Source organism: Oncorhynchus tshawytscha, linkage group LG14 (genome assembly GCF_018296145.1).
Source record: "Oncorhynchus tshawytscha isolate Ot180627B linkage group LG14, Otsh_v2.0, whole genome shotgun sequence".
Lineage (NCBI taxonomy): Eukaryota > Metazoa > Chordata > Actinopteri > Salmoniformes > Salmonidae > Oncorhynchus > Oncorhynchus tshawytscha.
Genome location: NC_056442.1, coordinates 2,753,679 through 2,776,394, shown reverse-complemented (window position 1 = coordinate 2,776,394; position 22,716 = coordinate 2,753,679). Strand labels below are relative to the sequence as shown.

Genomic DNA, 22,716 nt, shown 5'->3' with positions numbered 1-22,716 from the left:
CCCAACTGTGTAACATCTTCTGTACCACAGACAGCGCTCAGTTATCTTTCCTACTTGTGATTGATTGTGTTAATTTATTGATCCCCAGGGGAGCCTGACGGAGTTGGGCAGGCTGCTGATGCAGGGGTCGTTCAGCGTGTGGACGGAACACAAGAAAGGTCACGCTAAGGTCAAGGACCTGGCCCGCTTCAAGCCCATGCAGAGACACCTGTTCCTGCATGAAAAAGCCCTGCTCTTCTGTAAGAGACGGGAGGAGAGCGGGGAGGGTTACGAGAAAGCCCCGTCCTACAGCTTTAAACACTCCCTCAACGTGAGTTTGGTTATGTCTGGCTGGCTGGCTCACTGTCTGGGGGAGGGTTACGAGAAAGCCCCCTCGTACAGCTTCAAACACTTCCTCAATGTCCTGACTGACTTTCTGCCAGTCTGTCTGGCTGGCTGTCTGTCCGGCTCTCCTTGGATTTTTACTTGGATCTTTAGTAGGTTATGAGTTCAACAGTGATATAGAAATGTAATATTCTTCGGTTCTCTCTAACAGATGAGTGCGGTGGGCATCACGGAGAGCGCCAAGGGTGACAACAAGAAGTTTGAGATCTGGTGTAATTCCAGAGAGGAGGTGTTTATCGTCCAGGCTGCGACACCTGAGATCAAAACATCTTGGTTGAACGAGATCAGGAAGGTTCTGACTGGCCAGCTGAAGGCTTGCAGGGGTAAGATAGGGGATCTGCGGCATTACAGACACACGCACACACATTCCAGAGTTGATAGACATCTGGATGCTAAATTCTTTGTTGTTGTGTCTGTGTTCTGTTAGTAACTGTGATGATTTGTTCCAGAATCTAGTCAAAAGAAGGCGTCAGACACAATGTCTCCCAGTCCAACCAGCAACAGCCCACCTATCTGTCTCAGGTCAGATTTTACAAAGAGAACCATGGCTAGAGCCAGTTACAGAGAAGGAATCAACATGGTTGGTTCTTCTTTTTCACCTGTTTGTTTCTCCCTCTTAGTCCATTTAGGAACTGTCAGAAGAGCGTGAAGAAAGGAGAAGAGAAGAAGACAGACGCTGTCATCTCTGACCCCAACTCCCCCTCCTCCCCAAAACACAAAGGTGAGTTGCCCTATTTTGTTGAGTAAAGAAAATGTTTTTTACTTCTATCAAATGCTCATGACAAGAAAGCAAACTTCTGTTGCAGTTTTAGTGACCCCCCTCGTCTGGTTAGGTACCCAAGCCGTCCTTGAATCTTTTCCTACTTCCTCCTTCCTTGTTCCTCCTTTAATCTGAGCTTTCTTTCTCTTCTTTTCCTCTTCAAACCACTTTACTCTGTCTCTCCTTCCTGTCCCTCTTTCTCTACCATGGTTGTAGAGGAGACCGTCACCAGTCCCACCACTGACAGGGCATCAGTGGCTAAAACGCGTTTTACCCTTCAAGGCTTCAGCAATCTGAAGAGTCAGAAAGGTAACACTGGTGTCCTGGAGGCATCCCCCATGTTGTCCTCATCATATATGGCAAAGATATGTTCTCCATTTTGAAGTCAACCCCAAGCTCTCTTCACCTACCCCCCTAATATGATTTTAGACAGGACACATCCTTTCCCGTAGTCGACTGCATCAGGGCTTTTGAAGACTGATATTTTGGCTTGCTTTCCTTTGCAGAATTTCTTCACCCTGCTGGTAAAAGTCTAACATTACCAATGGTATTCTCTCAACCAGGTATCCTACAGTGTAGTTTGCGGTTACTACCTCAAATATTAGAATTAGTGTCTGTTTTAGTAGGCCTGTCCCCCAGCCTCATTATTTAGATGTCTCCAAATAGTATTAGCAAGTAGCTAATTATTCTAGTCAGTTTCAGGAAGCTCTTCCCTCTCTCACGGCTGTTTTTCTATTGCTCTCTTTATCATTTCTCTCTGTTTCCTTCTCTTCTGTCTCTCTTCTTCGGCCAACAGGATCCCCCCTTAGCCCTGACCATAAAGCCAAATGCCACCAGATTAAGAGTGACCCAACTCCCTTTGGGTGTAAAGGTATTCTATCTAGTCCATGTCATACCTGTGTTTGACTCTGTAGTGTAGTCATCCATCCTGACCCTCCCTCACTGTAGTCATCCATCCTGACCCTGCCTCACTGTAGTCATCCATCCTGACCCTGCCTCACTGTAGTCATCCAGCCATCCTGAACCTCCCTCACTGTAGTCATCCAGCCATCCTGACCCTGCCTCACTGTAGTCATCCAGCCATCCTGACAATGCCTCACTGTAGTCATCCAGCCATCCTGACCCTCCCTCACTGTAGTCATCCATCCATCCATCCTGACCCTCCCTCACTGTAGTCATCCATCCTGACCCTCCCTCACGGTAGTCATCCATCCATCCTGACCTTCCCTCACTGTAGTCATCCATCCATCCCTCACTGTAGTCATCCAGCCATCCTGAACCCCTCACTGTAGTCATCCAGCCATCCTGACAATGCCTCACCATCCAGCCATCCTGACTCCCTCACTGTAGTCATCCATCCATCCCTGACCCTCCCTCACTGTAGTCATCCATCCACCCTGACCCTCCCTCACTGTAGTCATCCATCCATCCTGACCTCTCCCTCACCATCCACCCTGACCCTCCCTCACTGTAGTCATCCATCCATCCTGACCCTCCCTCACTGTAGTCATCCATCCACCCTGACCCTCCTCACTGTAGTCATCCATCCATCTGACCCTCCCTCACTGTAGTCATCCATCCACCCTGACCCTCCCTCACTGTAGTCATCCATCCATCCTGACCCTCCCTCACTGTAGTCATCCATCCACCTGACCCTCCCTCACTGTAGTCATCCATCCACCCTGACCCTCCCTCACTGTTGTCATCCATCCACCCTGACCCTCCCTCACTGTTGTCATCCATGTCCCTCACTGTCATCCATCCATCCTGACCCTCCCTCACTGTAGTCATCTCAGCACCATGTCAACTCCCCATCATCCCAAAATATATCTCTGTGTGACCATCATGCAAGCAGAGTAAACTGGAGAGGGAATGAATTGTGGTAGATCAATGTAAGAGACATTCAGCCACCGGGGCCCGCTGAGTGCATTGGTACTGTCTAGCTAAAGACACTGGACTGACGAGGGACTGCAACATGGAGATGACCCAGATAAGAGCATTCAAATTTGACGATCGTTGACACAGAAGATGCATACAACAATATCTTGATTTAAACAAGTGAAAAATCTATGAAAGCCTTGTTGGCCTCAAAGGCCTTTGTAAGACAGTTTGATGGATGAGTCAACCTACACCTGTGTACTTCAAAGCCACCTGAGTGGCAGACACAGCGTTCATCTGGACGACGTTGCTGACTGCTACTGCTTCTTCTCCTCAGAGCCTGGTCAGACTCCTCACATCACTCTGAGCAGGGCCAAGTGGCTCAGCACCTCTAGTCTCTTACAGGCCAAAAGGAGAGGTAGTGTGACAACATGCCTGGGAGGAACATGCTGCTGCACTGTGTGGTTGGCCTGGACCCTGCTCTGCTTCTTCCACATACAGAATACCCCCCCCCAACACATAGTCACAAATCACTAGCTTGTTCTACAATCACAGACAAATCTTCTCTCTGAGATTTGCTGTTGAATATCTGTGTGATATTCACAGCTGGGAAATACTGATTTGGGTTGTTTGTTTACTGTAAGGCAAACTGTGTGTCTCTCTCTGTAGCATGTGTTGTCGTGTTGGTTGCTGTGTGTCTGTGTTTCTGACGGATCACAATGCATTGATCTAGGTCTCACTGGATGCTAGGACTCCACGTCTGTTCTTCTTGGTTATTCCATCATGTTCTTTGGGTTCTAATCTGGTTCTTGTGGTTCTGTTTGAGGATTTACAGTGTACTCTGTCAATGGATGTGTTTGCATCCAGTTCTCACCACCTATCACTGTACATATCACCTTGTCTTGTGTATGATTGTGTTAGTGTCCACTCTTCCTTTCCTTTTGAGTTTCACTCCCTTTCTCTAGTTTGACAAACTATCCTTCATGTTGGGATCAAACATTCCATGACAATAACGTTCTCTAAATTGCAATCTATCTTGGAATGTCTTGGAATTTCTGGTGCCACTGCTAAATCTTAATCTAGATATCAAATCGAGTTTGCTGAATTCTATTACTCTCCTTCTCTCTTTCCTACTATCCTTCTCTCTTTCCCTCCTCCCCCTAGGTTGGAACAAGGCCTCTTTCTCCATGGATGTGCCAGAAGTGCATGATGGGTACTCCAGCGCCGAGGACCCCATGAACTCTGACCCTGAGGATGAGGGAGGCAGGAAGCTGGTGAGTCATGGTCGCCAACATGTCTACAACATGTTATGAAAGTTACTTGTTATTCCCTAGCAACACACATGGTAACATGACACACTGGACGCAAACATATGAACTTTGCCCTTTACCCTGTGACCCCAGGCTGTCGGCAACAGGTTCACAGTGGTGGCGGACTATGAGAAGGAGAAAGGAGGGCCTCAGGACCTGTCAGTGAAGAGTGGAGACATGGTGCAGCTCATTAAAGAGGGAGGTGACGGACAGTGGTTTGTTAGAAACTTGGGGAGCAACAAAGATGGCTGGGTAGCAGCAGCCAACCTTCTCACCCTCATCACAGAGTCCAAGTCCTCACAGTCCCTCTGCAGCTCAGGTACACTGGCTCCATCTGTCTGCCTCTTTCTCTTCAGTCTCTCTCTCTCGGTTTGTGCAAGAGGGAACTGTATCTTGCTACCCAAATAGCTATTTTGAAAAGTAACAGGAGTGTGTCTGTATTTTAGTTTGTTTTAGAAGTATCTGTGGACTCTAATGGAAACTAACTTGTGTGTGTTTTGTTGTGTTACAGAGGGCAGTGTAACTGGCAACCTCAACACCTCCTCCAGCTGCAGTGAAACCTACACAAGTTTCTCTGACATCAAGCCCTAAAGTCCTGCCCCCTCTAAGCCCTGAGACACAGCTACAGCGCCACCCAGTGGTTGGCTGTTCAAACGACACGTGCACTTTTCCCCTCTACTACTGTTCAAATCAAATCAAATTGTATTTATCACATGCGCAGAATACAACTGGTGTAGCCTTTACAGTGAAATGCTTGCACACGTTAGTTTACATTACAGTCCATAGATACTTCACTCTCATACTGAAGTGGAGGCTGCCTGGAATGTAGCAGAAAGCAGTCTAATAGCTGCTTATCTGTCAATGTGAAGGGAAGGTAATGAATGCTTTCCTCTGAACATACTCTACTCTCAGGGATAAGAGGTAGTGTCCTAGTCTTTTACTGTGATTGAGGGCTAGCACACATTGAGAACAGGAAGTTCAGGCCTCTCCCCTACCTGTTTGACAGAGATGAACAAGGAAGGACACACCCGCTCCATGCACACACACAGGCAGGCTTTGTTAGCCTAGCGCGGTACCGCTCCTCCCACTCCAACAAGGTGACAGTGATATGGAGCCAGGAGCTCCTCTACTGAACTCAACACTTCAACAGACAAACAAACAGACGCCTCAGTCTCTCTCCTGTGGACTCTGGTAACCAGTTGTGTCATAAAATACTTTTTGAGTTTGGTCAACTGTATATCTATGGCTTTGTCCAGAGGCCCTCCAGTACATTTCCAGTCCCTCTCCCTCCCTGTTTCTCCTTCCTCCACCTGTGCTGTCTGGGCTATTAGTGAACTCTTGGCTTTGTTCCCAGTGATCTGAGAGAGCTGGGCTTTAAACTACCAGGTGTTCCTTTAGGCAGGGGCGATATTACAGGACGGTCAGATATCATAGATACTTCAACAATAACAGTGCTCAGGATGTTCTTCTGAATCCTTTTCTCTTGGCTCAAAGTCCAATCCTATACACTACACAGAAATCCCCTGAAGATTGAGATTCCCGTAAAGAGATTCATGTCAGGTCGATTGATGTTGAAATAACTGTGTACTGTACCAGAGAGTATAAACTTAAAAGGAATTATTTGTATGCGTTAATCAATGTGTATAAGTTCATTTATTTGAGAAAGATGTGTACAGATATTATTATCCTATACCTCGTATTTTTCATTGAATATGTGTATGTTGTGTATGAAGACCATGGATATGTTTTCGTGGGCCTAAGTATATCAAAGATATTTTATTAATTGGTTGGCTGGGCATGTTTCCATGGTAATTTCTTAAAACTTCTGAGACGACATATATTAATAGAAATATCATTTTCCTCATTTGAGAATGCAGTCTGTACACTGAAAACCGAAGATGGAATATAACTATAACGTCCTGTGCTGAAAGTTCAACTCGGAATGATGGTTGTCTCAAATTTCAGCACGCACAATAAAAGGTTTTAAACTGTTCTGGTTATAACCGTTTTAGTTATAACTGTTTTTATAACTTATTGTTCTACTGTATATCTTTTTCGATTTGCACCCAGTGAGATTACAATGTTGTTACTGTGTGTCACATTGTTATGCAGCACATTGCCGCATTATTTTGTTCTTTATTTTCCTACGGTAACAAGTGTTGATACAGATCTTCTATAATTAATGATATGCATTCATATCAGTGTATATGTGTAAATATGTATCTCTGTGTATTATTAAAGCCGCTGAATAAAGACAAACATTCTTTGCTTTAATCCAATGACTTTGTTTTTCTCATTATAAAACCATCAGGTATCATTAAATGATGTAGCCGATCATTGCTCACTGTGTGGTCGTTAGTTTGTTTTAAATAATGTAACGTTGCAGCTACTGTGTTATTTTAATGTCGAGTTTCACTCTCCCAGCCTAGACATGTTTGAAAATCTATACATTTGAAATGGTTTATTTTCAATATTTTTGTGATTTTGACATAACACAACATATAAACAGTACAGTATATGAATAGAAAACACCACGCACAACTCAAGTTAGGCTTCTACCAAAAATATTTTATGAAATATTTTATTGAGTGTATATTACTAGAAAATATTATTATTCACCTCTAGTTGCTAAGCGTGATTTCCAGCGTTCACGGAGGTTTGGTGAATACTGTTTTGTGAGCTGTAACTGATTGCAATAGGGCCATCTTGTTTCACCGGTTTAAGGGTCAAATTGACTTTTTCCCATTTATAAATAATTTGTACACAAAAAAACACAGCTATAATCAAAAAATTGTTCGAGCATGTTTTTCTAGAGCATAGCTGCTATCAATGAAATCTAAAAAAAGAAATATTGTGATCCGGATATGAAAATCCCTCAACGTCACAGGGGAAAGGACCAATGGGCTGGTAGATAAATATTCAGTGTGCGCCGCCTATCCCGGGACTGTGGCTCATAACGAATCAGACCAAATGGAATTCTGCACTGCCTTCTTAAAAGATTCCGTACATTTTAATTCGCACATACACATATTCCTCTGACGTTTTGCCCAGCATACAACACACCGCTGGCGTGACCAGAAAAAGCTGCTCGGTTACATTGAGAATCGAGACAGCAGCAAAGACATCCGAGAGAAAAAATACTAAATAGACTCTTGCACCGTAAGTATCCGTAATTTATTAGATCCTTACGAGATTGTTCAAATGTTTCAAATTGATGCTGCCCTTAACATTGTATTCAATCGATTCAAGTTTGAAACAATCTTGCTACTTAAATTAAATGCAGCCATTGCCAATCTGTTTAGCTGCTTTTCTGTAAAAACCATTAGCTAAACGGTTCGATTTATGCACGTGACATCCATTCTATTAAAGGGAGTTTAAAAGCCCAAACGGGTGTATCCCATAGTTGACATATTCGCACATGTCTTATTTGTTTTATTTCTGCGTGTCTACATTAATCTACATGTCCTGTGACGCGTTCATCCGGGAACGCTCCTCCCTAAACATGTTTGGTGGTCCTTTAACACACTTGACAAGTAGAGTGCATAAGCGTAATGTCACGCATCGAATGTGTCAAGTCTGGCTTTGTTTGTAAAGGGTTTGTTTTGCTTTAGCGCTAGCGGAGCTTTGCTTTCCGTGCAGTCGGATAGGAACACCAAGGGACGGAGAGAGGCCGTCGCATAGGCTGCTATTCTGTCTCGCCAGCAGTCATTCTCTATTAGGCCTACAGTAACAACTTCATCGAAATGTTCGTCTTGTATATAATTACTTAATTTAAAGACATTGGACCTTGACTTAACATGTTACATTTTTAGTTTTGCTCCTTGTTTTGTTATTTCATTAATTTATGTATTTATCCAGCCAGACTAGTTTGGTGTTCTCCAGCTTTAATGGATAATTATTTGTGCCTCCATATTTTTAAATCAGACAGTCCGTGTCATTAGACAGGATGTGTGATGTAAATGTATGTTTTGAAAGTGTCAGATTGGCTACCAACATTCACAATCTTAGACCAGGCATAAACAACTGTCACCCAGACTGCACCTCACATAGGATAGATTGTGTCTCGCCATTTTTTTAAAAAAGAGTACCCTATAACTTCTCTGACAAGCTGCATAGGCTTATGTCATCAGTGATGTAGTCAGTGCAGGGACTGTCATGATGCTCAGTGCCCCTTTAGGTAACTCTAGGCCTTATGGGAGTTTTATTTCAGCAGCAGCGCCATGTACTGTGTGTTGGCTCTAACCACAGATCTAGGACCAGATTACCCTAACCCCAATCATAGCCTTCACCATTAGGGGTTGGAAAATATCTGACCCTCTATCTGTGGTTAGGGGTGATTAGAGGCCAGAATGATGATGGTGGGTTGATGATAAAGATAACAGGCAAAATGGTTGCAGAACATCTCCTGAAATAGAACAACCCATTGGAGTGTTCTATCAGTCTTTGTTTTGTCTGGGTTCTGTTTGCATTCAGTCTGAGAGTTCTGAGTTGTTCCGTCTGTATTCTTTCTGCCTTGCGTCTGTGATGAGGTTGTGTGTGTTTGTTCATGGAGCTCTGGGACTGGACTCCATCTTGACTGATGGAGATGGAATCATGTCAGGCCCTGTGAATGGCAGTACCTCTCCCCTCTCCTGCTTCAGTCTCTCTCTCCTATTACCGTAACCATTCTCATGATTTAAAAATGACTCCCTATAGCTTGTTTAGCAAAATAATCGATGCATTTGCAACCATGGTGCAAAACAGGCGGGGTTGGCTTAGAATCAATGGATCGATGACATGTAAACTTATTTTTATTGTCACGTGCTTAGTAAACAACAGATGTAGACTAACAGTGAAATGCTTATGGGGCCTTCCCAACAATGCAGAATTCAATAAAGTAGAAAAAATTGTGACACAAGGAATAAATCTACAATCAGCCATGATGGCTTGGCTCTAAACATGGGGTACCAGTACCGAGCCGATGTGCAGGGGTACGAGGTAATCGAGGTAGATATGTACTTATAGTTAGGAGTAAAGTGACTTGTTAACAGGATAGATGATATGTGATGAGTGTGTGATGACAGTGTGCCTGTGAGTGTGTGTGTATGTGTTGGAGTGTCTGTGTGGGTAGTGTGTATGCATAGAGTCAAAAAGAGTTAGGTTAGCTGACAATGTCACAAAAACAATGCACTATCTGGCTGTATATCAACTATTTTCCAGTTTCACATCTAATCAACCAATGCTAGATATTTGGTGAGATGAGGTGAATGTAATATGCTATGTAATACCAGGGTGTCGGTTAGATGAGGTGAATGTAATATGCTATGTAATACCAGGGTGTCGGTTATATGAGGTTAGTTTATTCAATTGTAATACCAGGGTGTCTGTTAGCGCTGGGCGATATGGCTAAAAACCCATATCAAGCTAAATTCATTGAATTATCACGATAACAATACATTTAACGATACGTTTATAGCATTTAATGTGTACCACAGTTATTATTTTTTATTACCCATAACTACTACACCTACTTTGAATGTTATAGCTATCACTTGTCCCATAAACAATACCCCATATTAGCAAACTTATTTTATTTCTTAATTCCCATTTCTCTAGTAGGACCCTATAGGTTATTTATGTAATGACCGATATCAGCAAAATGTTCACGATAAGTGGTCAGTGTCAATCATTTTCAGTTTATCGTCCCAGTTCTAGTGTCAGTACAGGATAACAACCTTGCTGTTCTAGGCCCATGACAAGAAATACAACCACTCCCTTTAGGAAAGGCTAAAAGCATTCCTCCTTATTTTTTAAAATGTATTTATTTAACCATTATTTAACTAGGCGAGTCAGTTAAGAACAAATTCTTATTTACAATGACTGCCTACCAAAAGGCCGTCATTTTTTTGTGAAGAATCAACAACAAGTGGGACACAATCATGAAGTGGAACGACATTTATTGGATATTTCAAACTTTTTTAACAAATCAAAAACTGAAAAATTGGGCGTGCAAAATTATTCAGCCCCCTTAAGTTAATACTTTGTAGCGCCACCTTTTGCTGCGATTACAGCTGTAAGTCGCTTGGGGTATGTCTCTATCAGTTTTGCACATCGAGAGACTGACATTTTTCCCATTCCTCCTTGCAAACAGCTCGAGCTCAGTGAGGTTGGATGGAGAGCATTTGTGAACAGCAGTTTTCAGTTCTTTCCACAGATTCTCGATTGGCCATTCACCTGGTTTGTGGTAATACCAGGGTTCCACTTTGACTTGGCCATTCTAACACCTGGATATTTTTATTTTTGTAATACCATTTGATTTTGCTTTATGTTTTGGATCATTGTCTTGTTGGAAGACAAATCTCCCCAGTCTCAGGTCTTTTCATTCTTCCAGAATGGTCCTGTTTATTTATGCTCCATCCATCTTCCCATCAATTTTAACCATCTTCCCTGTCCCTGCTGAAGCCCCAAACCAGGGTGTCTGTTTGGCCTTGTAAACCATGATGGCCACCACCATGTTTGACAGGGTTTCGGAAATGGTGTGTTCCAGGGTGTGGTTTGTGAGCTTGTGTCAGGGTGTCTCCCACCTCAGCTGTAGATCTCTGCAGTTTCATTGAATTATGCCAGATTGAATACATGGGCCTTTATGGCTGCATCTGTGATCAGTCTTCTTTTTAATATGCCTATTGTAACTACCAGGGTGTCTGAAAGTTTAGCTATCCTTGTTAGCCAGGTCTTGGTTAGATTTGCAGTGGTCTGATACTCCTTCCATTTTCAATATTATTGCTATGCACAGTGCTCCTTTGTAGGATGTTTAAATTAATATGCCTTTGGAAATCTTTTTTAAAATATTTATTTAACCAAATAACGGCTTTAAAATTCTTTTACAAGGGTGTTGGTTTGTATCTATGCCTCATTTTTTTTGTGAAGAATACCAGTGGGACACAATCTGGTGTTTTTAATATGGATATTGTTCTTTTGATGCTCTCTGTTGCTTTTTTAACGGACCTCTTGGGGTTGACTCTATGCACAGTGCAGGTGCATTTAAAACGGAGCTCTTGTTTATTAATATGCCTATTGTAATACCAGGTGTTGGTTTGTTTAGATTAATATGCCTATTGTTTTATCAGGGTCATGGTTTGTTTGATTAGCCTATTGTAGTAACATTTATTTTTGCCTATTCCAGAGATTAATATGCCTCTTGTTGGAATAATATCTGTCTGGTTTGTCTAGGTAATTGCTGTAATACAGAATGGTCTTTGAATTAATATGCCTAAATACCAGGGTGTCTTTGTCCCTTAATAATATTTTGTAATACCAGGGTGCTGCCCTATTTTACAGTTTGTTAAAATAGCTTTGTCAATACCTCAGGGTCTCAATAATCATGGGCCTATTGTAATACCAGTGTTCAGTCTTCTTTAGCTTAAAGTTGTAATACCAGGGTGTCGTTTGTTTATTCTTCACAGGTGTTGGTTAGATGATGTGTCCCACTTGATATTAAAAATTTAATTGTTTATATCTTTTTTTGATGATGCCTAAAATCATACCAGGGTGGGTTAGATGATGTCCTTTATTTAATTGTCATCCAGGGTGTTAACGGTTAGAGATGTCAAGTTTATTTAATTGTCATACGGGTGATTGGTTAGTCACAGGCACTGTATTTATCATCATACATTTAGGTCAATTCATTGAATCTATCATTTATACGATAACAAATATTATTATTTTTTATTACCTTGCCAACTACTTTAATGTTGTAGCTTCATGATTTCCTATAAACAATTCCCATAGCAAAAATATAATTTTCATAATTCACATTTCTCTAGTAGCACCCTATAGATTATTTATGTAATGACTGATATCAGCAAAATGTTCACGATAAGTGGTCAGTGTCGATCATTTTCAGTTTATCGTCCCAGCTCTAGTGTCAGTACAAGACAACAACCACTGTTCTACCCATGACAAGAAATACAACCAACCAGGAAAGGCTAAAAGCATGCTCCTTATTTTTAAAAATATATTTATTTAACCTGTATTTAGCTAGGCATAGGATATTTCTGTTACCCAACTCTGTCCTTCTAGGCTACATTAGACCAGGTTAAGGTTACAGATAATCCAGGGAAAATCAGTTTATTTGTAAAATATTACATACTGTAGGCCCCTAGTCTGTTACTAGACATCCGATAATGTACCCAAGTCTGTGAATTGTGTCCAACTGGGCCTAGGCTACATCCAGGATCCTTGGTTTCATCCAATCGCTCCTCATATCCGTAGGCTTCGTGGTATGTTTATAAAGTAGGCTAGCAGCCTTTTATTTCCTGGTTGAGCATGTTGTGGCGTGTCTGAATCAGGATTATCCCTTCCATTATGGACTCATGCAGTTGCCTGTCCAGAGACATTTAGCCTCATTCTTGTTTAATTATGATTGATGGGTTGTTATTAAAGTTGCATTAATCAAATCAAATGTTATTTATCACATGCTTTGTAAACAACAGGTGTGGGACTAACAGTGAAATGCTTACTTACTACGGGTCCTTTTCCAACATTGCAGAGCCAAAGATACTACGTATACTGTGTTTACTTCACAGCTTCATGGGAAATGTAGTTTTCTGAACAGGTCTGGGTGGGGAGAGCGGGGTTGGGTAGAGAGGGGGCTCCTTTCTTGCTTGTAGTCAGTGAGGGGGATAGAAATAGGATTTTCTTGGGTTCACTGTACTGCGTTTTGCGCTGGGGCTTTTTCAGGGGTGACTGCAAGCATACCAAACATCCAGATAGAAATGGATAGTGTAGAACAGACATTCTCTTGCATGAAGAAAAAGGGAATAGGGAATCCCATCTGCTCTACATGATGTGCAAGGCTGTGAGCGATGCAGTCCACTGACTAGTCTCCTGCTGTGGACTGTGATCAAGGTGACAAGCTCCTGGCATCAGTCTGTCTGTTCTGTTTTGGGAGGAATAGAGGTAATACCGTCACGCTCAGCACTAAGGATTAACAGTCACAAGTTATACTCACCCCCACCCTCTCTCTCTCTCTCTCAGAGAGTTTGTTTCAGCAGCTAGGTTATCGTTCATGTTGGCATCAAACACTCCATGACAATAATGTTGTAAGATTCTTGCTAGAATGTAAACTGTGTTAGAACGCTAGGTGCCAACATGGCGAACCATTGGAATCCTAAATCTCAAACGGAGTTGTCCTAACTTTACACTGGCCATGAGTAGGCTATTTCAGTATTTCGGACGCACATTGTTGAGACATCCTCTTGAGTGATGAAATGCACACACCTATTATCTGTCCTCTGGCTGCCTTTTGTTTTGTTGTCATGACAACCATGAATGCAGTGAGGTGTGCAGAGTGTAGTCTGACTCAGCGTAAGCGGGTATTGCTTATGCCCTTTTATAAATCACTGCGAGATCCCAGGGGGAAGACTGCGCTCTTCTTTCTGTGGGTGTATCTCAATACAATTGCCTTCCTCTCCTTGTCTCATCTCCTCCATCACGAATGTTCTTCAGTCCTGGTCTGGGACACCCTCAGGGGATGCAGGCATTTGTTTGTTCATTTCACATCAATGTAGATGAACTGGAGGAGATTAGAAGAAGATACTTCAGATGCACCCCATGTCAAGTAAGGGGAGAAATGCCTGTGGTACACTGATATATGGTATAATTAAGCAATAAGGCTCGGGGGGCAATATACCACGGCTAAAAGCTGTTCTTATGCAAAAACCCAATGTGGAGTGCCTGGATACAACCCTTAGCCGTGGTTTATTGATCATATACCACAAACCCCCAAGGTGCCTTATTGCTATTATAAACTGGTTACCAGCCTAATTAGAACAGTAAAAATATGGTTTGTCATACCTGTGATATACCAGTTTTCAGCATTCAGGGCTCGAACCACCCAGTTTATAACGTGTGATATACACTGAGTGTACAAAACATTAAGAACACCTCCCAAATATTGGCTTGTACCTCAATTCTTCGGGGCATGGACTCTACAAGGTGTTGAAAGCATTCCACAGGGATGCTGGACCATGTCGACTCCAATGCTTCCCACAGTTGTGTCAAGTTGGCTGGATGTCCTTTGTGTGGTGGAATATTCTTGAAACACACAGGAAACTGTTGTGAAAAACCCAGCAGCGTTGCAGTTCTTGACACAAACCACTGTGCCTGGCACCTACTACCATACCCCATTCAAAGGCACTTCAATCTTTTGTCTTGTCCATTCAACCTCTGAATAGCAAACATAGACAATCCATCTCAATTGTCCGAAGGCTTAAAATTCCTTCTTTAACCTGTCTCCTCCCCATCTATTGATTGAAGTGGATTTAACAAGTGACATCAATAAGGGATCATAGCTTACACACTGTTGGCATTCTCTCAACCAGCTTCATGAGGTAGTCACCTGGAATGCACTTGTTAAAAGCTAATTTGTGGAATGTCTTTCATTGATAAATGCGTTTGAGCCAATCAGTTGTGTTGTGACAAGGTAGGGGATATACAAAAGAGAGCCCTATTTGGTAAAAGACCAAGTCTATGTTATGGCAAGAACAGCTCAAATAAACAAAGAGACGACAGTCCATTACTTTAAGATGTGATGGTCAGTCAATTCGGAACATTTCAAGAACTTTGAAAGTTTCTTCAAGTGCAGTCGCATAAACCATCAAGCGCTATGATGAAACTGGCTTTCATGAGGACCACCACAAGAAAGGAAAGAAAGGACAAGTTCATTAGAAACTGCAAATGCAGCCCAAATAAATGCTTCAGAGTTCAAGTAGCAGACACATCTCAACATCAACTGTTCAGAGGAACTGGCTTTCTGAATCCTTTGGTTGGAGTCCAAATGCTAAAGGACACCAATGAGATTTTTGGTTCAAGAAACACGAGCCCAGTGGAAATCTGTCCTTTTGGTCTCCAAATTTTGTTTTTGGTTCCAACCGCTCTGACTTTGTGAGACGGAGTAGGTGAACGGATGATATCCGCAGGAGATGTGACATTGTGGGGGTGCTTTTCTGGTGACGCTGAACCAGCATGGCTACCACAGCATTCTGCAGCAATATGCCATCCCATCTGGTTTGTACTTAGTCCCACTATCATTTATTTTTCAACAGGACAATGACCCAACACACCTCCAGACTATGAAAGGGATATTTGACCAAGAAGGAGAGTGATGGAGTGCTGCATTAGAGGACCTGGCCTCCATAATCACCTGACCTCAACCCAATTGAGATGGTTTGGGATGAGTTGGACCGCAGTGGTATTTTGGGATTTTATTAGTATCCCCATTAGCTGTTGCAAAAGCAGCAGCTACTCTTCCTGGGGGCCACACAACTTGAAACATGACATAATACAGAACATTAATAGACAAGAACAGAACTACATACATTTTCTTTTAAAGGCACAAGTAGCCTACATTTCAACGCATACACCAACTATCTAGGTCAAATAGGGAGAGGCGTTGTGCTGTCAGGTGTTTCTTTGTCTATTTTTTTTTAAGCGGGTTTGCCATTTATTTGAGCAATATGAGATGGAATGGAGTTCCATGCAATAATGGCTCTATATAATACAGTACATTTTCTTGAATTTGTTCTGGATTTGGGGACAGTGAAAAGACCCCTGGTGGCATGTCTGGTGGGGTAAGTGTGTGTCAGAGCTTGTGTAAATTGACTATGCAAACAATTTGGGATTTTCAAAAAAAGAGTAGAGGGCCTAGAGAGCTGCCCTGCGGTACACCACACTTTACATGTTTGACATTAGAGAAGCTTCCATTAAAGAAAACCCTTTTTTATAATAGATTCCCATATTGTGGATTTAGAGCGGAGATTGAAAACTGAGCTGAGGTTCAGCAACAATTTATGGTCAATAATATCAAAGGCAGCACTGAAATCTAACAGTACAGCTCCCACAATCTTCATATTATCATTTGTCAGTGCAGTACATGTTGAGTTTCCTTCTCTATAAGCATGCTGAAAGTCTGTTGTTAGTTTGTTTACGGAGAAATAGCAATGTATTTGGTCAAACACATTTTTTTACCAACAGTTTGCTAAGAGCTGGCAGCAAGCTTATAGGTCTGCTGTTTGAACAAGTAAAGACCGCTTTACTATTCTTGGGTAGCGGAATTAAAGATATGACAGATAAGTGGCTATAGAGTCCACTACCATCCTCAGTAGCTTTCCATCTAAGCTGTCAATGCCACAAGGTTTGTCATTATTGATCGATAACATTCATTTTTTCCCCCACCTCTCCCACACTAACTTTACAAAATTCAAACTTGCAATGCTTTTCTTTCATTATTTGTTTTTTTATGCATGAAAATGATGGCTCACTGTCCGTTGTTGGCATTTCCTGCCTAAGTTTGCCCACTTTGCCAATGAAGTAATGATTCAAAATAATTGGCAAAATTAAATGGTTTTGTGATGAATAAGCCATTTTATTCGATGAAAGATGGTGTTGTTTGTCTTTCTGCCCATAAATTCATTTTTTTAAAAATTATTCCATTCTTCATAATACAGTTTCTTCTTTTTTTTGATTAAGACTTTCTCAATTTGCAGTAAGTCATAGATACAGTTTCTTTTTGCTCTCTTTTTTTTTGAGAATTAGCCAACATTTCTTCATTTGTAAGTAAGCAATTTCATAAACTCATCAAGTGCAGCGTGTGCTTTGAATCACATCAGACCAAAACATATTTTGTAACATCATCCACATAAGTCACAGCTAAATCTCTTATACACTATTTTAGGCCCAGCTGTTGGAACTTTGGCTTTCCTGGATATAGCCACTTTATTGTGATCACTGCTTTCAATGGGTACGGATACTTGTTCCTGTAGTGTTTGTAAACATGAATAGGAATAGCCTTCCTTTCTCAGAACAATAATAGACTGATGAGCTTCAGGAGAAAGTTATTTGATTCTAGCCATTTTGATCCTGTAATCAAACCTACAAATGCTGATGCTCTAGATAACTCAACTCATCTAAAGAAGGCCAGTTTTATTGCTTCTTTTAATCAGCTCAACAGTTTTCGGCTGTGCTAACATAATTTCAAAATGGTTTTCTAATAATCAATTAGCCTATTAAAATTCTAAACTTGGATTAGCAAACACAACGTGCCTTAGAAACACAGGAGTGATGGTTGCTGATAATGGGCCTCTGTACACCTATGTAGATATTCCATTAAATATCAGCCATTTCCAGCTACAATAGTCATTTACAACATTAACAATGTCTACACTGTATTTCCGATCAATTTGTTATTTTAATGGACAAAAAATTTGATTTTCTTTCAAAAACAAGACATTTCTAAGTGACCTCAAACTTTTGAATGGTAGTGTGTGTATGTATTTTCCCGAAGGATTCTCAGATCAAAACCGTATCCTATCTGGGGAAATGAGAAGCATCACATCTTCCAATTCATTTTTTTCTGAATTGGGACTTTTAAATTATCTGCCACTGATAGTTTTTTTTCATGCTAAAAAAAACTGAGTTTCAATCAGACGGACGATATAAATAAGCAATGTGGCCTGGGGGGGTGTTGGCACCTCAGGGGTTTGTGATAAATGGCCAATATACCAGGGCTAAGGGCTGTTCCTATGCATGACGCAACGCAGATACAGCCCTTAGCTGTGGTATATTGGCCATATATCACAAACCCCTGAGGTGCCTTATTGCTATTAGAAACGGGTTGCCAACGTAATTAGAGCAGTAAAAATACATGTGTTGTCGTACCCGTGGTATACGGTCTGATATACCGCGGCTGTCAGCCAATCAGCATTCAGGGCTCGAACCACACAGTTGTGTCATTTACATGTTATCGATAGATGGGGTATTATGTGTGTCCTGTGTGTGTTTTTTAAGGCTGTCAGAAGAGACCCCAGGAGAGGCCCAGCCACCATGCCGCTGTTCGGTAAATCCCACAAGAATCCCGCCGACATCGTCCGGACTCTGAAGGAGAACATGGCCATCCTGGTCAAACAAGACAAGAAAACAGATAAGGTGTGATGCATCTTCATAACACGAGTCCTTACACCACAAATCCTCACTAAACAAATCCTTACAACACAAGTCCTTATAATAGTCCTCACCACACAAACCAGTACTTCCCTTAGAAAAGGCCCACAAGCAGGTGTTGTGTTGGGGCCTCGGTGTACCTCCTTCTATTTGATCCGATCAGTCAGTTGGTGTGGTTATTATTACGGTGCGCCTCTAGCTGACACTGGGCTGTGAAAGTAGCATCAATGCCTGGCCGTTCCTTCATTGACACCCAGCTGTAAAGGCCCTCTCCACCATGGGACTGTTAGAGAGGGGCTGTCCAGACAGAACTCCCAGTAACCTGGCTCTGGGCTGGAACTGCTTCAGCTCTAACCAGGCTGCTTCCACACACAGCCAGGCTATAGTGATCTCAATACAGTCCACTCCTGTCATATGCAATGCTGATATCCAGAGAAAGTCAATAGTTATGATTGGGCCTGAGGCTGAGACATAAGTGTCTACAGAGCTGTACAAAGCTGTACCTCCATAAGTAGTCAATTAAATGTCTCCCTCTTGTGGTCAACTCAAGTATAATACCATGGCAGTTTTTTTGTAAACCGCATAACATTATTAGCAGCAATATTGTTAAAGTACATATTGTGCCTGTGTGTCTAACTGGTGTCCCTGTCCCAGGCATCAGAGGAGGTGTCTAAGTGTCTTGTGGCCATGAAGGAGATACTATATGGGACCGGTGACAAGGAGCCTCACACAGAGACGGTGGCCCAGTTGGCCCAGGAGCTCTACAACAGCGGCCTGCTCATCTCCCTGGTGGAAAACCTGCAGGTCATCGACTTTGAGGTGAGACTGAGCCAAAGCCGGACCATCAGGGTCGTGTTCATTAGGCACCAAATGGAAGAAAACAGTCTGAAACGAGGAGGCTTTCGTTTTTAAACGTTTTCCATTGCATGTCCCCAGGGGAAGAAGGATGTGTGTCAGATCTTCAACAACATCCTGCGGAGGCAGATCGGCACCCGCAGCCCCACTGTCGAGTACTTCTGCTCTCACCAAGAGGTGCTAATTGTGCTGCAAAAAGGGTGAGATTCTCTCTCACACACACTCTCCATGTACCACAGCTGACCACAGCCATTGGTATGATACTCAGTGACATCTGTGTGTGTTCCTCTTCCTGCAGGTATGAGACCCCTGGGTCTGCGCTGAACTGTGGCATCATGCTGAGGGAGTGTATCAGACACGAGCCACTGGCCAAGCTGGTTCTCCACTCAGAAGACTTCCAGCACTTCTTCAATTACGTAGAGATGGAGACCTTCGACATCGCCTCAGACGCTTTCGCCACCTTCAAGGTCAGATTACACAAGATTTGAAAGCATCTTTGGGTCCTGGAAAAACATTGTATTAAACCCATGTTAATAAGACTAGGATGTGCCGAGATGATATGCTAATCTTTACATTACTGTTGTATCTGTCCATGCCCATTTGTTTGAGAGTTGACAAATTGTATAGATCAGAAATGATTAGATGCAGCAGATGATATGATAATCTTTACATTACTGTTGTATCTGTCCATGCCCATTTGTTTGAGAGTTGACAAAATGTATAGATCAGAAATGATTCGATGCAGCAGATGATATGCAATGTTTGTTTTTGTGTGAATTAAAGTGAGCACGTTTCCTCCCCCATTCACAGGACCTGCTCACAAGACACAAGGTCCTGGTAGCTGAATATCTAGAACAGAATTATGATGCTGTAAGTCACATGTTCAACATTCTGCTGCCCAGGGAGCATTTACCTTTTATCAGATGGACTTCATGGAAAGAAAATGTTGTTTGTTGTTACACCCTCTGCCCTCTTGACAGAATTCGTGAAGGAATGGTGAATGCATTTACGACGTCACACACTCGTACTCTCATTGCCATTTACCAGATGAATACACTGAAGTGTGTGTACCGATAAACAAAACATGTTGATTGATGACCCATTCTCTACAATGAATGAGTGCATTTATACCACCCTTGACACACTAGCCACATACACTCCAGGCATCTGTGGTCACTGGCTTTCCTGCTTGCATAAGACCACCTTGTCTGTTGAAGTGTGGGGCTCAGGGAAGACCCCAGGGGAGAGCAGACAGGCCGGCTGGAGGCTGCTCGGGTTACAGACCAGACACTACTCTACACTGGGCCGCACTAGGTTACAGAAGGCTGCTTTCATGCCAAAGGCTGCTGGAGGCTTATCACACACACACACACTGGCCCAAACAGCACACCTGATAAGGGTCCTTTTAGACCTGACTGAGATATGTTAGAGAATATATCAACTTCAACAGACATTCCATCCCATTTAACAATCTGAAACACCTATTTAATTCTATGAACATTTTTAAAAAATTGTGAATTTATTTTGAGCCACTTGACTGTTGAGATGCAGCCACCCCTCAGCCTGTTCCTTTATATCTTTGCAGATCTTTGACCAGTATGAGAAGTTATTACACTCTGATAACTATGTGACAAAGACAGTCATTAAAGGTGTGTTCCAATTATTCACATTTTATATGGATTATTTATGGACCAAAACTTTGCATGCTATTATGGTGTTGATTATCTTGCTTCATAGTAAACATTTGCATACTCTGGTCTTTGTGTGTGTTTATGTAGTTGTTGGGAGAGCTTCTGTTGGACAGGCATACTACAGTGATGACCCGGCACATCAGCAAGCCTGAGAACCTGGAAGCTGATGATGAACCTACTGAGGGACAAGAGCCCTAACATACAATTTGAGGCCTTCCACGTCTTCAAGGTAGGAAACAAAAGCCGTTCCCTGAGCCGTTCATATACAAAGTCTGGCAAACTGGCATCCATGTTGGCCCCAAACATTCCATGGCATTACCATTGGGTTCTTACTAGAATGTAATTGCCGATATCAATGTAATGTACAGAGCTGACAGGCTGACCCCTCCACCCAGGTGTTTGTGGCGAACCCCAACAAGACGCAGCCCATCATAGACATCCTGCTGAAGAACCAGCCCAAACTCATCGACTTCCTTAGCAACTTCCAGAAGGACCGCATGGACGACGAGCAATTCAACGACGAGAAGACCTACCTAATCAAACAGATCCGAGACCTAAAGAAACCCGCCTCTTAAACCCTTACCCCCGTTAGTCCCCAAAACCCTTCCCCTTAGCTATGACCTTTACCCTAACCTTTACTTTTTGTCGACAAAAAATACATTGACAATAATGATTCAATTTCTTAATATCGAAGACATTGTGTCTTTTTTCTTGGTTCCTTAAACTTTGCTGAGAATAGTTCTAATCGATTTTTTTTTCATTGTTTTTACTTTTAAATGAACCCTTTTCTTATTAGTGTGTAGTGTTCCCACAACGGAAGGGGATTTCCTCTCTTGGGGGAACCAATGCTTGTGAGTCCTTAGGTGATTGGCTGAGTGGAGCTGTGGAGACCACTGGTCATCACTTTAATTGCGCAAATATTTTGAAAAATGCTTTCTTTCATTGCCACTTGCAGGCACGAGCCAGCTAGATAGTTCTGACTTCTTTATAATACTCTCCTAATCTAACCACAGTACAACTGAAGTATCCAGAATCATAGGAATTGCTATTTCCCTCATTAGAGGATCGAAAATGGTATTCTCAAATGTTCCATAGAACTCCTCTTCAGACTCACATTCCCTGCTAGTCTTACTCCTGTGGTTGTACTTCCACTATTTACACTTAAGTTATGTTTCAACGCTGTAGTAGGTCCTCTGACATGACAACTCTACATTTGATCTTACAAGGAACATATAAGATGTCTGGTGATCAGCAGGGCCATTCTTCTACTGCTAACCTTCGTATAGAATATGACTTATCAATAGTTTTGATAATTGATTCTCCATGGATGGCTGGTAGCACTTTCTATATCATTCAACGCTAAAGGAGCAATTCCTTTTGGTTTATTTTAAGCTGATGAAGTAGAATCCTGTTGAACAGGAAACTATCTTGATGATTAAAAAAAAAGAGTTTGTCTTGTGTATTAGAACTGGTTTTAACCTACAAGTAAGTGCCATTGCAGGTGACAGAAAATCCTAATTTTTTCTGTACGAAAGTGATTTCTTTAACTTGTTTTCTTCTTATTTAGATGGTGAGGGGGATGGTTGGAACACTAACAGTAGGGGTACATACAGAGGTGCCTTTTTGTTTTCCCTTTTGCTGTATTTATATACTTTTTCAAGGAGCTTAATTCTTATTTAGAAAAATGGGTCTGGTTGAATATATTAGTCGTGATTAAGCAATGAACCTTGAACTCACTATATTTGAGTTGTGCAGTTGAAATAATATTTTATTTTAAACTTATTGCAGTTCATTGATCGCATCATAAAACTAGGAACGGGGAGGCCAAAACTCAGGACTATGATTGTCCAGGAAAGTTAAT

The 22,716-nt window shown here is 42.0% G+C and overlaps 1 protein-coding gene and 1 pseudogene across 8 annotated transcripts in view; both read left to right on the top strand.

The window, feature by feature from the left end:
* The window catches only part of LOC112255123 (guanine nucleotide exchange factor DBS-like), a 72,371-nt gene extending 65,765 nt beyond the window's left edge, over nt 1-6,606 (top strand). For 4 of the 8 annotated variants that reach the window (XM_042296798.1, XM_042296797.1, XM_042296800.1 and 1 more), the window contains 11 exons: nt 89-310; nt 536-707; nt 834-906; nt 1,005-1,105; nt 1,361-1,453; nt 1,651-1,707; nt 1,941-2,015; nt 3,360-3,440; nt 4,187-4,296; nt 4,426-4,651; nt 4,844-6,606. In XM_042296798.1, the coding sequence (XP_042152732.1) occupies nt 89-310; nt 536-707; nt 834-906; nt 1,005-1,105; nt 1,361-1,453; nt 1,651-1,707; nt 1,941-2,015; nt 3,360-3,440; nt 4,187-4,296; nt 4,426-4,651; nt 4,844-4,923 (1,290 nt within the window). In that variant the 3' untranslated portion in view covers nt 4,924-6,606. The remainder of the gene's footprint in view (nt 1-88; nt 311-535; nt 708-833; nt 907-1,004; nt 1,106-1,360; nt 1,454-1,650; nt 1,708-1,940; nt 2,016-3,359; nt 3,441-4,186; nt 4,297-4,425; nt 4,652-4,843) is intronic. The other 4 variants (XM_042296799.1, XM_042296802.1, XM_042296801.1 and 1 more) reach the window with 4 other exon arrangements.
* Nucleotides 6,607-7,264: 658 nt separating this feature from the next.
* Nucleotides 7,265-21,568, top strand: LOC121839231 (annotated as a pseudogene).
* The last annotated feature ends 1,148 nt before the right edge of the window (nt 21,569-22,716 follow it).